The sequence below is a fragment of the Lytechinus variegatus genome, chromosome 1 (genome assembly GCF_018143015.1).
Source record: "Lytechinus variegatus isolate NC3 chromosome 1, Lvar_3.0, whole genome shotgun sequence".
Classification (NCBI taxonomy): domain Eukaryota; kingdom Metazoa; phylum Echinodermata; class Echinoidea; order Temnopleuroida; family Toxopneustidae; genus Lytechinus; species Lytechinus variegatus.
In genome coordinates this window covers 76,843,631-76,858,559 of record NC_054740.1, presented here as the reverse complement: position 1 = coordinate 76,858,559, position 14,929 = coordinate 76,843,631, and the positions used below count along the sequence as shown (strand labels likewise).

Below are 14,929 nucleotides of genomic sequence, written 5' to 3'. Positions count from 1 at the left end.
TACATAAAACAAGGACCATTTCCTTCTACTATTTTCATCACCTGCAGAATTGTTCAAGTAATTTCTCATCTATACACTGTGAAGTACATGAATAGTAAAAGAAACAAGTACAAGATGTATTTACAGTTTGAAAATAATTATTTCCTAAGCTGGACAGGAACTTGTTACTGTATGTAGTATTTTTCTATGGAGAACACAGACATCATATTCTGGAGGTCGCTTTTTTACACATGTTTCTCTGTGCCAGTATGAAAATAAATCTGGTTTGGCACTCGTTTTAAATCACATGATGACCAAGAACTTCCTTTATCTTCTCTCATAATTTCCTCCCAAAAAAGGCTATTCCAAGTATGGCATTTTTTTTAAATGGCATTGTTCTTTCTCCACTTCAAAGATGCATAAAAGCAGTTTTCCAATGACCAATACAAGTAATGTTTACAGCGTTTTAGATTTCTTTGAAAATTGCTTGAATTATAAACATGAACTTGATTCTGAACACAAACAGGTTTATTTAATAGGTGACTTCTGCTACCATGAGAAACTTTCTTGGTATAACACATTCTCACTATTTTTTAATTAATTCAGATCCATTTCACTCATTGATATACATGATGTATTTGTCAACATTTTTTTATTTGAATGTTCCTTAGACTGGCTTAGTCTACAATACCAGTATCACTACCCTATTTTTCAAACAACATACATGTAGAAACAATATACTGCCAATAATGTTCCTGTGCTTGTACTTTAGTTTATTTCTCATCAATGATGATACCATTAATTTTAAACATGAACTTTGTTATTCACCAAACGACTACATGTAACTTTATGTATCCTTGTGATCACCAGGCTTGCTCGTCGTCGAACTCTTTTCTGAAGAAGACATCTTGACTTATATAGCGATTCGCTAACAGACTTATATAGCGAGTTGTTAACTGACTTATATATCGAGTTGCTAACTGACTTATATATCGAGTTGCTGACGTGTAGGGTCGTTTACAGCTCACGAAATAAACTTCCTACACGGAGGGAAACTATAACGTTCTAACGCACACAAACTTGAAAATCACCACGACGTTTAATAAATCACCACGAAGACCTTGTCTTAAAGTTCCAACCAATAAAGCCTTGTTGCATTTATTCAATGGATAAAGATCGACGAGCAATAACAAATGTCGAAGTGTCACTTTATTCCTAGCATAAACTTGCGTGTGAACACGACTTGAACGTAATGTGTAAACACTGCTTGAGCTTATATGACGTAGGTGTAAGTGTGTGTGTAAACAGCTGTGTGTGTGTGCACCACCTTGCGTGTGTGTGTGTGGCACTGTGTGTGGTTAGCTGAAACAAATAAACATAAACATAAATTAATAAGTAAATTGTATAAGTTAAATTAAATTGTCTTGCATACACACATGAATACTTTATGTTATTATACTTGTTTAACTACATGATAAACTCCAAATGTAATATTGTGATATGATTAATTTCTTATTAAACCAAAGTAAATTATTTGTGGACTTATCTTTCAAATGTGAATTGGGCTCTAAATAGTGATTAGATGCGTTAATGATACATTGATCTTACCTTGTTATTCATGATCTATTCTATAAGTTAGACAAAGAGATTAAACATCAACCATAAACATTAACTAAGTACATGTATACTTCACACATGAATTATTCCTTGAACTTTTCCGTAGTACAACAACTAATAAGAACTTCAATCTAAACTTTCGTTTCTGTCTCTAAATGACATTCCTATAAACCCTGTTCACACTGACTTGAATCAGTGAGAATTAAGTTTGTGTAGGAACAGATCCTCGAACAGTGGTTTTCTCTGAAACTCTGCTCTGGAGTCTGATTCATCTGGAGTCTGATTCATCACCAGCCAGAGTGGCCTGCATCCCCTCACACACACTGGTATTGGTGTATTGCATGCACTGAATGCAGTGTAGGGCTTCCCTTTGTGAGGAGATGCGAGCACTTCTCGCTCTAAACTTACTTTCACTTCTTTCCCTAACTTGACTATATACACAATATGTGATATATAAAATGATGCTACTAATGAATACATAATCTATAACTGAAACAACTTATCCCAGATAATATACAAGGATTGAATGAATCTTAAACGAAAATGAATCTATCGTACATATAATAGAACATACATTAAATGTAAATTATATCTTGCTGGGTGTGCCCATTATGCTGCACACATAATTATCTCGCATCACAGAAACATATATATACTCCATGAGAGAGTTGGTAGAATTATTGACCAACTTGCAATATGTATCTTCTAAGTGAAATCTTGCAATTAATACATTAATATCTAATTACAACATTATGCAATATAATAAATGAGAATAATTAAACTCACCAACTGTTATATACCCCAAAATGATGAATTTGATGTCAACTTGCTGTGAGCTTCTTCAATTGCAACTGCATCCAACTTTCTTTTTCTAAGCAATGAGCTCTTTGTGCAAGTATGATGCCCACTCCTTGGGCTTGACCACAGATATGCAAATTAGGGATTACACTCCTAATATGCCTAATAGCGGTGTTACTCATATATTCTTACAGGTAAATTTTGGGAACTAATTCTGACTGGTAGCCGCCGTAACAGCGAGCCTTATGTGTACGAGAAATAAAATTTTAAAAAATTAAAACTGCTCGAAACAGATGGCTGCCAGCTGTCTAAGGTAGTCTTAAGGAAGCAATGATGATGACTTTTTAAAAAAATCCTGTCATATACTTCTTCATCATTGACGTCTTGAACATAGACATAGACATGTAAGAGAACGGAGTAAACAAATATGGATTTCCCTCACTCACACATTGTACGAGGTTAGTATACATACTAACCTCATACAATAGACTGTGTTTGACCCTGGATTTCGAAGTAGTCGGCAAACATCGCTTCATTGCTGAAGTAATATTTGCCGAAACTCCTTCTCGCTCCGCACCGGGGCTCTTGCCGGTAAGTAGCAATACATTAAAGAAATATGAAAATGATAATGAAATAATAATCATTAAAAAAAAGCAAATTTCGCTTACCTCGGCCTCGAAAGTGACTTCGCTTGTCTCTTCTACGGAAATACAAGGAAGCCCGTTGGTGGCGCTAATAATTTCACAAACTTGATTCAGCTCCTCGGTAACTTTATAACTGTATCTAAATTCTTTGAATGCGCAATCCTCATGATTAATTTACTAATTATGGGCACCAATGAATGAAATACCTTAAAAAACATAATTAAAGATTATTATTGGTGATGATAACACTTATTTGCATTATTTGCAATGAATTTAAAAAGATGACTAATAAAAAAACGAATATAATATACGTGCCTGGAAAGAAACCAGCAGTACAAGCTTTAACGAACGTCAATAATACGTATACGGTATCATAAAGTCTATACAATGAAAAGATTGGACAGTTCACGGACTTCGCGTAATGCCTTGCGTCGATTTGCGTGTAAAATAGTGTAGGTGCCTAGTCTTTCCCTTGTCGTGTCTTTGATATGAATATAAATCGTGCGCGCTCTTTAGGCGAAAATTGATATCCGCGCTGATCAGTTTTCTTCTACGTGAAATCTTCACTAAAGATCAAGAAAATATACGTTTTTTAAAAGAAACTTCAAGGAGAAGTCCTGTTTCGGAGGCGTCTGTTATTCTTGGGAGTGTTTTGGGGCACTTTCCTATACAAATGCATGCGCATTGCTGTTTTCTATCAGTGCACCTTGGTCCCACACAACGAACAATTGTGTACAACAGATAGCGGAGCGTGAACGTAGCGGTCGTGTACATTTTTGCTTATTACATGACGTCATCCAGCCCCTGCCGAGAACCAATTTATGAATGAAAGTATAGTAAGCATGCGTAGTGCAAGCCTTTTATTTCCCCACACAGAATTCCACCAAAACAAGTGTGCAATTCTCTATCACCTCGTACCAAAATCGACCTAGAATTTCACTTTCCCGTATTTTATATGAATTATGAAAGGTATTCTCGGAGGATCTATTTTCTCACCGATACTGCACAGGTAAGCAAATTTCGATTACTTCTTGCTTTTCCGTCAAAATCTTACGAATTAGCGTCTATATGCCATCGTGTTTGTTGGAATTTGTAGAGTTTATCGCAACGTGCACAAAGTCAATTGGCTTCCGGGTTTATGCATGAATATGCATATGAATATGCATGAAATTGCAGAGTTTCGATAATTTTCGATCGATACCGGAGCGATCCGATCACGAACCAAAACTATTTACGGCGTACACAACGTGACCGGATATCGTTATCGCTATCGATACTTCCGCACGCAGTCCGAAGGAATTATTTTTGGGACCACGTGGTCATGACGTGATCTGCGCGATTGACCAATCAGCGGTCTTCGAATCGCTGTGCGGAGACGATCTATCCGTTGTACAGTGTATGGACAATTGTTCATTGTGTCCCAGTTAAGATCACAACTTTTGGCTTAAAAAACAAAGGAATACATAAGAATTGAATAGGCGATTTATATGACCTTAAAACTGCAATAACTTTCTTATTTCTGGGGTTATTGAGATAAATGAGGTGTTGTTGATGAGCTCTAAATGATGCCATGAAGAAAACATCTTATTTCTGAGATTTATTTTTTTTGCAACATATATTATTTACAAATAATTTGTAGTATTAAAGCAAGGCATAGGAAGGTGTAAAAATTAATAAAATATTAAATAAACATATTTTGCTCGATCCTGTACAGTGAACGTCTAATGAAAAGATGGATTTCCTAGACCTAGGGAAATCCATCTTTGTTTACTCTGCAGCTCTGTTCTCTTGCATGTCTATGAAGTAGCTATGTGCGAATACGGGGCATCGCGAGCGCTGGTTTTGGTGGCACGGTTTTCGCGCGGGTTTTGCTACGAGTGGCATCGCCTCTGTCTGGGCGGCTCATTGAAAATGGGGTTTAATGCGCATGCGCACATAGTAGGTGCAATCTCGTGCCTTTTAACAGACAGCTGAAGATGTGCTCTTTCTGTACATATAAGTTTCAATGTGGATACTCGCCTGTAAAGTGTGGATATCGGAGCTTGAAAGTTCATCAAATTTTTGGACGCGTAAATGTTCGAAATTTTTTAATGGTAAGTAAAACAAGAATCCGATTAGGTATACAATTTGACTGGAAATATATTTGAATTATCAAAAAATCCAAACTTACGCGATTCTGACGTTGCGCAGTCCAGATATAAGAGATGCCAGCTACCCCTGTCACAGCCGGTCTCTCGGCAGTCGAGCTGCCCGATGCGCCTGCCGTTGGCAGGGCGATGCTACCCTTGTCACAGCCGGTCTCTCGTCAGTCGAGCTGCCCGATGCGCCTGCGGTTGGCAGGGTGATGGGAGCGGTCGATAGTGAGTCGTTCATGCTGGATTGAACTAGATCGTAAATTGCTTACTTGATGATTATGTTGTGCCTTTTTTGGGAAATCTCTGTCATTATACCGTAGATAATTATTCTGATATTGATTTTAATACATTCATTTGTCACAGAAAGATTTTATCATCCCAAGGTTATGTGACTCAAGAATCTAGGTGGTTGATTATCGTTTCATTTGGAAACTGGATTTGCTTTTGACAGTGGAATATCAATGTTGACTTTTCTAAAATTAAATTCATGGGTGGAAATCCCAGGGGGACACGTCCCCCTACCCAAAATAATAGGGGGACATGTAACAATAATACATTTTTTTCTTTTTTGGTCAAACTTTTTGGGGTGAAAATGACCTTACAACAGTTTGGGGATAAACTTTTTTTTTTTAACTTGTCAGAGTTGCCAGCATCCATAGGCGGCGAAAGCTGGGGGAAGTGTACCCCCCCGCCCTTAATTTGAGGTGGGGGACGATCCCCCCACCTCAATTTTTTTTTTTTTTTGGATAACCTTTTTTTTTTCTTTTCTTTTTTTTTTGCTTGTCAAATTTAGTTTTCTGCGTCCCCCTATAATTTTTGGTTGATAACCTTTGGTGTATTTTTTTGATTATCAAAATAATTTGGTGGTCCCCCTAAAACTGTTGGCTTTCGCCGCCGATGCCAGCGTCCCCCTACCTTTGGGGCCAATTTCCGCCCATGATTAAAATGCAAAAAATTTGTTGTTTAATTTTTCACTCTCAGAGGAAATATTTCACTTCCACATGGCTCTATTGTCTATTTTTTTTATGTTATTCATTTTTTTTCTATTTTATTATAATTATTTTTTTTTTCAAGAAGGGTGCAGGGGGGTTGTGTTCATAAGTTGAAATGGGGATGGGATTTGTATAAGTTTTTGTGTCACTTTTGTTCTCTTGTTTTGAGTGTTGGAGCTTTGATGCCTGTTTTTGTTGCTGTTCAGAGCTTTATTTATGTGCAGTGATTTCACGCTAGAATATGAACTTATTTTTCATTAAAAAAGGAGTGCTCGAACATGGCCTTTGTTGTAATCATACATATCTAAGAAATGCATATATTAAAGCTTAATTTTTATGTTTCCTTCTTGATACTTGAATTACATGCAATGCTACATCTTTACACCCTCAGACTCTGCTGCTCATCCTTCCTAAAAAAAATTGTAATCGAATCTCCAAAATGAAAGGTACATTATCCATCTATAAACAAATTGTTGAAACAATAAAATACATAAAGAATTGGTGAAACAATCAAATACATCAGAAAAGCACACTTGTATTTTTATACCATACAAAGTACATGTACAAAAGGAATTATATTTTTCATTTGTAAAAAAAAAGACCCCATACATACATGTACACAATACTAAAGTTGAAAAAGAGCTAATTGTAATTTATATCAGAAAAACAAAGAAATACATTAGAAATTACAAAAACAATACTTTAAACAAATTCATTTAGGAAATTATCTACATGATGCTGTTTTGATGCCAACTAAATTATATACAAATTATCTCTCATTATCACTTTCATTTGGCAAAAAAAAGAGGCGAGTAATTGTAATTTGCATAATTAATTAGAATTAATTAAAAGAAATTATTTTACACATAAGAAGAAAAATTACCAAGTGAAATGATTACACATCAATTGAGTTTTCTTTCACCTTTCCATTGATACCTAAATTACTTCAAAGGGCTCAAAAACAAAGAAGTTAGAGCCCGTTGAAGACTTGGGTTCAAAATGGTCACAAAATGGTCACAAAAATCGGTTATGCACTCCATTGACTTTACATTAAGACAGTGACCACAAATTTGGATAAATATGCGCGACTTAAACTGGAATAACTTTATAATTTCTTGATGAAAATTTGAGTTCTTGGTATCATTTGAAAGGTCTTTTTAAGGGCTTTCAAATGATACCAAATTCATTGAGATTTGAGGATTTTCATTTATTCTGTCACATACCTATATGAAGGCCTGTTCAACTAAGTCTCAATGATGAAGAAGTATGACAGGATTTAAAAAGTCATCATCATTGCGTCCTCAAGACTATGTCTAAGCCTAAGCCTTAAGCCTTAAGGGTGCCGCTGCGGTTGTCTGTAACGTACGTTAGTTCGGGCCAGGCGCGGAAAGACAGGGCCAGGCCAGGACAAGCGCCGGCATATTCAGAGCTGAGCCTGAGCTGAGACGCGATCGGGTGCGGCGGCTGGCGCTGGTCGCTCGGGGGGCCGTCATCCGAGCGCGAGTTAGTCTTACGACTTACCTGAAACATAAAACAGGAAAGGCTGAACACAAGAGCAACTGTGTGAAACAATGCAACGAGCGCCATTGTTTCCAAATCAAGACCACAATGATGAACCTTTAACTTCTGTTCATGGGGTTTTTCTCAATGAAGAAGAAGCGACGGTAGAGACACTGTATACTCAGATAGACTTGTGGCTCGTGCAATCCTCGTTTTTTCCGATCGGTATCATTTAACATAATCCAATTTAATAGGCTTAACACAGTATTTTTATAGTTTGTATTTCATATATTTAATTTTAATTTCTTAAAAAAATCTTATTTATCATTTTTAATAGTCAAAAGATACATGACTCGTATATTAATTAAATTGGCAACAAATTTTGATAAACTACCACGCCCACATTTTCGTCACATGATATGAGGCGATATGCGATCGATGATGTGAATTTGTGAATGAATGACTCACTGCATTACATTGCAAATGAGCAGGTCGTGTTTTTGTTTTTTAACCGTGTCCGTGACGTGACGACCTACTTAAACTTATTCGAGATCAAGTAGAAATTGTGAGTTAACCGTGATTTGTACTTTGTTTACGTTACCGAATAACTAGTCAAACACAACACATGCAATTCAGATTACACTTACAGTGTGAGTGTCGATTAACTAAGATTCTAATCTAAGAATTGAAGTAGTGTTAATTAAGCCAAAACCAACTTACAAATGATGTTCATGTATGATGATGTATTGTAAATTAAGCTCTGGACAATGCTTGCATGGGGCTTGAAGTTCTAACGTTAACGTTATTCGTAAAGAGTATGCTTACTCTCCATGAAGCCAGGGATTCCATCCCATTCATCTGCATGTAACGCCAAAAACCTGAAACTTTCGCCCCCGAGATTTCTACTATCATTCAGAAAGATTTGAAAGTTAGATCATGATGTAAATCATTTATGGGAACATATACGCTATCGATGTCATTTTTAAACAAGAATTCATCAAACAAATGAGAAAAATATTATGAAAAGATGGGGGAGACTTGCCTGATGTGCATGTGTACACTGCCATCTTGTTTGTCATTGTTCTTCCCCAACTTTGCGGATGTGTGCGTTGGGGAAGATAGGATTAAGAAAGAGGGAGGGGGGGTGGTACTCACAAAACAAGGCATACGGCCTTACGGGGATGTGCCGCTGGAATGGGTCGCTAAGTTTTATGAAGAAATCCCTTGGCTTAGCTTGGGATATGGTTTTATGCTGGAGAATTACATGGCCTCAACTATTAGATACTGGCCTGAATTGGGGTCCATATTCTCCTCCAATGTACTAGGCCTGCTTAGGTGCATTTACAAAATGACATTTTGATAACATATTACTTTTTTTTGCTTGTCAAATTTTCCAGGGTAGGATGTGCTCCCCCCTTTTTGAAAATCCTGGATCCGCCCCAGTAATAAATCCCTAATAATGGGTACCTTTTTTTAGCCAACATGACCCGTAAATATGGTTATGGGTATTGAACCTTCACCTGCACACCCCGTCTAAACCAAATCTAAATACCCCCTTGGGGGTCTTCTCTTTGGGATTAGAAATATGCACAGGAATGACAGGATCCCACAAAATCATGATCTGCATCTTCATCTTCCTTGTTACAATTTAGCTGGCAAGTGACTGTATTGGACATTTTATTGGTGAGAAGTCTTACCTGAACAGGGTATGTTTGGCACAGCAGTTGAGTTCAGATAAGGGCCTGGTTAGTGATCAATCGCTAAATGAATTAAGCATTTTTCTCATTAGATTGTCTGACGTCTGGGAACCAATTAGAATGTGTTACGGACCCCTGATCAATGATCATTACAGCTTGATGCAGGAAGGTAGAACTGGCATTGCATGGATATTTATAGGTGATATGGAGTAGGGATGTTGATGCTCCTCCTCCAGAAAGAGAGTGTGGATTTTGATTGAATTGCCTCTGATTCTTTGCAGACTACCATACTTCCATAAGCAGAATTCACAAGCTTATTCCATAGGCTGTAATGTATGGTACTGGTTGCAGAATGAGATAGTGGAGGTCTGGTAACTTGTATATCTACTAAGAGTATCTTGCTTGCTAGGCATTGATAGAGGTGGTTTGACTAGAGAAAGCATGCAGTATTTTCATCATCATCATCATTATCTGGTATAATAATATAATAATAGAACAGCTTTTGTATAGCGCATTACACCTTTAGGAAGAAGGCGGTGGCCTGTAATTCCCTGTTACACTGACAAGTACTCTCCATTGACATTTGTAGGGTAAATAATTTTCTTGTGTAGAGAAATCATTATAAAGATGCTGCTCGAAAACAAGGATGATCCTAATTTTTGGAACAGCTCTCATCCCCTAAAATTGGTCTTGTCTTGTCTATACTGCACTGACCGCTGCAACTGGGCTATAGACATTCAGTCCCTCAAACTGGTAGGCTCGTGTGCTTTGCAGGGCTCGCTGGGACTGAAGTGGCTACCCTGGGTAAAATATGATGTTATTATTAGTATTAGTAGTTAGTATTGGTAAGTTAGGTAATTATGGACTGTTGCTTTGAATTCTTTCTTTGTCAAAATTTGATTGATTTGATAGAATTAGCTTAGTTTTTAAAGGGCAAAAATTTCATTTAAAAATCAGGAGGACAGTTATCAGTCTTTATTGTAAGGGAAGAAAATTGATATGAAATTTTTGAAATAGGAAAATAGAAATTGAGGATATACATGTATGCCTATATGCCTATGGCTGTGAGGAAATGGATAGATTAATGGGTAATCAACATATGATGCAGTATTTGGTACCCTGGGGTACCAAATAATAATCCGCCATTTTGTTGAATTATTTATTTAATTTTTTGCGCTGTACCCTGGGTTACCAAAAAATGTGTACAAGTATATTTAATGTTTTGTACAGATTTTTTTTTCTTTTTAGTGATCTTATGTAACAATTAATGCATGCAAATGATAAATTTATTCTAAATTCTTAAGTATAACATAATTTGTTTACTATTATTGGCATTAGATTGTATCAAAGAAAGGAAATAGGCGTTGTGATCATTGTCCCCATTCATTGTCATGATTGTCGCACCGATCGCACGACCGTGATCACCATGACAACAATGTAACTGTACACTATTACAACACGAGATGGCGCTGCACAACGCCGTACCCCGGGGTACTACGGTACCCCGGTGTACGGCGTGGTGCATCATATCAAGGTACATATGAATAATGGAGCAAAAGAAGAACAGAGAAATATATTAACTTTTCACAATCAATAAAAAGGAGAGAGGAAGAAGTGAGTCCCAAAAGAGAAATCACATTAAAAGTGAAGAAAATACATTTGAAGGGGGGGGATAATAATTCTCAAAGAAAAGTGGAATGGAAGAGGCTCAGTCAGGGCTCAAACTTCAAAGTTTAGATTTCTTTTTATTTTATCTTATAGTTTTGTGTAAAGAACATCTGTCTGTGAAGCTGTAACAAGTTCAAACAGTAAGAATTAGGAAGATCAGAGGAAACATGAACAGTGCTGGTGGAAGTGTGCAGAGAGCCAGGCAAAGAATGGCCCAATTTCCTGCTGCTCTTGCTGAATGCACCCCACAGGTATTTATCTCTGGGTTTTTAAACCACATTTCTTTATATCTGTGACTACACAGCTTCCTTCATTATACTTGAAATTAAGTGAGATGTCACTCTAAAAAGTAATGGCTTGTGCAGATGACATGACACCACAAACCATCCCATGCTTGTAAAACATGCCTTTAACATTTTTTTGCAGTCTTTTATTAAAAGCTATTTTATCTCCAAAGTTGCAACATTCATGCTACTTTACTAAATCACATTTTGCACAAACATTTCAAGAATTTGATTAGTGTACAGCTGTCAGCTGACAGCAGGAGATCAAAACATCTGCATAGGCTACTGTTTTTTTTTAATCAATTTGGATGGCTATCATATTAAGTGGAAGTCTCCTCCAACGTTTAATGAGAGTCTGTATAACATTCCATAATGTTACTATTTGCAATATTACCATCAAATCCAATAGTAACTTCCCAAAAAACGATTCTGATTTGCTGTTTATCATCGTAACATGGTAGTTGCCATCAGAAGGCAAAAAAACTTTAAAAGTAACTTTTTTTTAATGGGGATCTGATCTGATAAATGCAAATACTCCTAATTAAATACACAGGTGTTGGCCACACCATGCACTTGTATAGCATTTAAAAAGAGTTTACAATAGGTACACTGAAACAAAAATTCTGTTACATTTCTTTTGTTTCGTAAAGCAAAATATCGCAAATTGCAATAGGTGGTGTGCAAGTTCAGCTTTAAAGATTTCAATTATTGTTCGTGACATTCAACTTATTTTCAGCTTACTTGTTTCCTCTCTACCTAGGTATTGGAGCTTGTGCAGTTTCATTTTCCAACTTTTTTTAATAACCAAAATTATTATAATTCTCTTTCTGTGTGATAAAGGCACTTGCTTATGGTCGATGCGTTTCTGGCAAGGACCATGTAGGTAGAAATGACTGTGCCAAAGAGTTTCAAGTCTACAAGGAATGTCTTCAGAAAGTGGTGAGATACAAACAAAAAATGAAATTAAGATAATCTTTTCAACTTATTAAAAAAATCTTCTATATGTACTTTATAAGAAAATATACCCCTGGGTTCAGAATACTTCAAAATAATGTGAATTGACTCTTTGGAATTTTATGTCTGCCGATTATGAATCAGTTTGGAAGTTTTCCTCATACTCTACTTTGATTATAGTTATTCCATCACCATAGTACTCTTCACCAAAAATGTGCATAATGACAGAATATAAGGTATTGTTTTGAAAGCTAGTGAAGTTCTTGTGACTACATGGAGGGCATAGGATATAAAGGGAATCCATCAGGTTACTAGACTGAAAAAAAAATGTGAAAAGCCAGAGAAGCAGATAAAAACAAGGCATTTTGCGGTTAACATTGGTCTTGGTGATCTTAAAAAAAAACCCTCATTAATTCTTATTTAATATATTTTGCAGCTTTGCATTCTCTTTTTCTTCCTTTTTCTTTTTAAAAACAATTTTAGGGTTGAGCACTTGAATAAAATGCATTATTTTTCTTGTTGGTGTAGAATTAAACTATCAAGATTTTCATCTCTCTTTTATTATGGTCAGATGCGCAAGGTGAAGAAATGATATATGCTCCTGTAGAGAAGAGAAATAACGAGCAGGAGCTCTTCCTCTGGGTATGATGGTGTGCCACCTACACTCGGGCCTCTGTAGCTGTGGTTTTGCTACTTCGGTTTATGATGTCATCTGGATTGAAGCTTCAGCATCAAAACACACAAATGGCTGTGAGATTTTACTAACAGCTTATCATAGGGATGATTGAATCCCTCCCCTCTAGGAAGTAGATGATAAGGCACTTAAAAAGGAAACTGAAGTTGGGGGATACATGTAGGTTAAAACAACCTTTGAGAATTACAAGGCATCTTTTTAAGTATTTCATTTTGGTTGGAGGGGTTGGGTGGAATATAAAACCAAATGATCCAATGAAAATGGTTGTTTTTCATTTGCCTTTGCATTAATGATATGACAAAATGACATACACATATTTGGGTCAAACATTTATTTGTAGTTTTATACATTCATGATGTGTGCAGTGCATTTTACTCTCCATAAGACACTCAGAGTTCAAGTTCAAGCTTCTTTCACAATTCAATCTTATGGCCAATGAAATTCCTTGATTTTCTTGTTTCTCCTGTAATGCTATTTAGTGACTTTATGAGTTCATTCAGATTAGACCAGGGATGATGGAATCACTGAATGTTTGCTTACATTTTGTACAAATGAGTACAATTGAGTACATGTTTTCATTAGTTGCTACAAACACTTCAGCTGGTTTCAGCTCCCGAGCCATTTAGAATAATCTACAATTTCTGATACCTTTACTTTGGTTATCTTATACAATCATAAAATCAGTGACACAGGTATTAAAGATTATAAGGATTTTAGATCTAAAATGAAATGAATTTAGTTTGTTGACAAAAATTTTCATGGAAATATCATGGTTGAGCTTTTCAGGGTATTTTTGTACAAGATTGCAATAAGTGCATGACGTTTATGGTGAAAAAAAAATGAAAGGACACATGTACTATGAATGATTCATTGATAATCATGTATTCAACAATTTATACCATCTAAGTTGCCAAACCATGAATTTGTGACATTTAGCGAGAGAGGAAAGAAATCGACCCACAAAATATACTTCTTTTCAGGAAATAGCACTTTGTCTCTGTTTTTGCTTTGTTTGATTTAAGAAAGAATGAATGAATGAAAGAGGAAGAAATGGAAGGGAAAGAGAAGAGGAAAGAAGAGAATAGGAAAGAAGAGAATGACAAGGAGAAAAGAGAGAGGGGGGGACAGAGAAAAAATGTATCCATCTACAGAAGAATTGTGGTAATAAAGTAAGAAATAGACAAACAAGAGGTGAGAAATATTCACTGAGTTAAGACTGGATGTGTGTGTAGAGAGAGCATACATTGGGAGGAGAGGTCTATAGAATATGAGAGGAGAGTGAAGAGAAAGAAACAATAGGAAGAGGGGGAATTGTATAAATGCAAGGTTGGATAATGACGTGCAAGAGAGGTTTGTTGGCCAGATGGAAACCAAACAAAAAAATGAAAAACCAAGATATTAAAAGAGAAATAAAGTCTGGATAAAGGGCTTATTGGTGCTTCTTAGACCTTTTTTGAGATCTCCAGATAAATTTGTTGATTATGAGTTTTGAGTGTGATGGTGCCATGAGCCTAATTACATCAGGATGGCTCAAGATATTCGTTAGACCCAACCCATTCAAATTTTTTTCAATTTGATGTTGCTGATTGACAAAATTGAATATGATTCAAAATCTAACACTGATTCTAGAAATGATAACTACTGAACTTCCTTCGCCCAAATTGGGAAGATCAAAAAGTGACTTGGAACTATTTTTTGACTGGCGGACTAATTAGGGCTATTTTACTGTTTCAGTCGATGAATTTGATCCATTCATAGTTATCTTCATAAATGGCGAAAATGAGCTGGCTACGGTACCCTTTCCTGGTCAGATATGTATCCTATCCAATGGTAGTAAACATTCCACCCTCTAATTTCACATTTATTTTTTATGAATTTTTCAAAAGTGCCATTTTAACATGAGTCTATGGGGAATGTTTTACGCGCGGGACACCTGATACAGATTACTCTGGAACGAAACTTGACAG

At 36.2% G+C, this 14,929-nt stretch overlaps 1 protein-coding gene and 1 long non-coding RNA gene across 5 annotated transcripts in view; one reads left to right on the top strand and one right to left on the bottom strand.

Annotated features, from left to right (window-relative positions):
- Positions 1-7,871, bottom strand: part of LOC121423580 (NPC intracellular cholesterol transporter 1-like) — a 35,649-nt gene extending 27,778 nt beyond the window's left edge. Inside the window, exon 1 of one of the 4 annotated variants that reach the window (XM_041618948.1) lies at positions 7,687-7,871. In XM_041618948.1, coding sequence (XP_041474882.1) covers positions 7,687-7,752 — 66 coding nt within the window. In that variant the 5' untranslated portion in view covers positions 7,753-7,871. Of the gene's footprint in view, positions 1-2,382; positions 2,404-3,062; positions 3,083-7,531; positions 7,661-7,686 lie in introns of those variants that run through there. The other 3 variants (XM_041618957.1, XM_041618975.1, XM_041618966.1) reach the window with 3 other exon arrangements.
- A 190-nt stretch (positions 7,872-8,061) lies between these two features.
- LOC121423600 lies at positions 8,062-13,701 on the top strand. Its single transcript, XR_005971297.1, has 4 exons — positions 8,062-8,230; positions 11,124-11,281; positions 12,155-12,253; positions 12,840-13,701. It is a non-coding gene; the product is annotated as an uncharacterized LOC121423600 (long non-coding RNA).
- Positions 13,702-14,929: the final 1,228 nt, after the last annotated feature.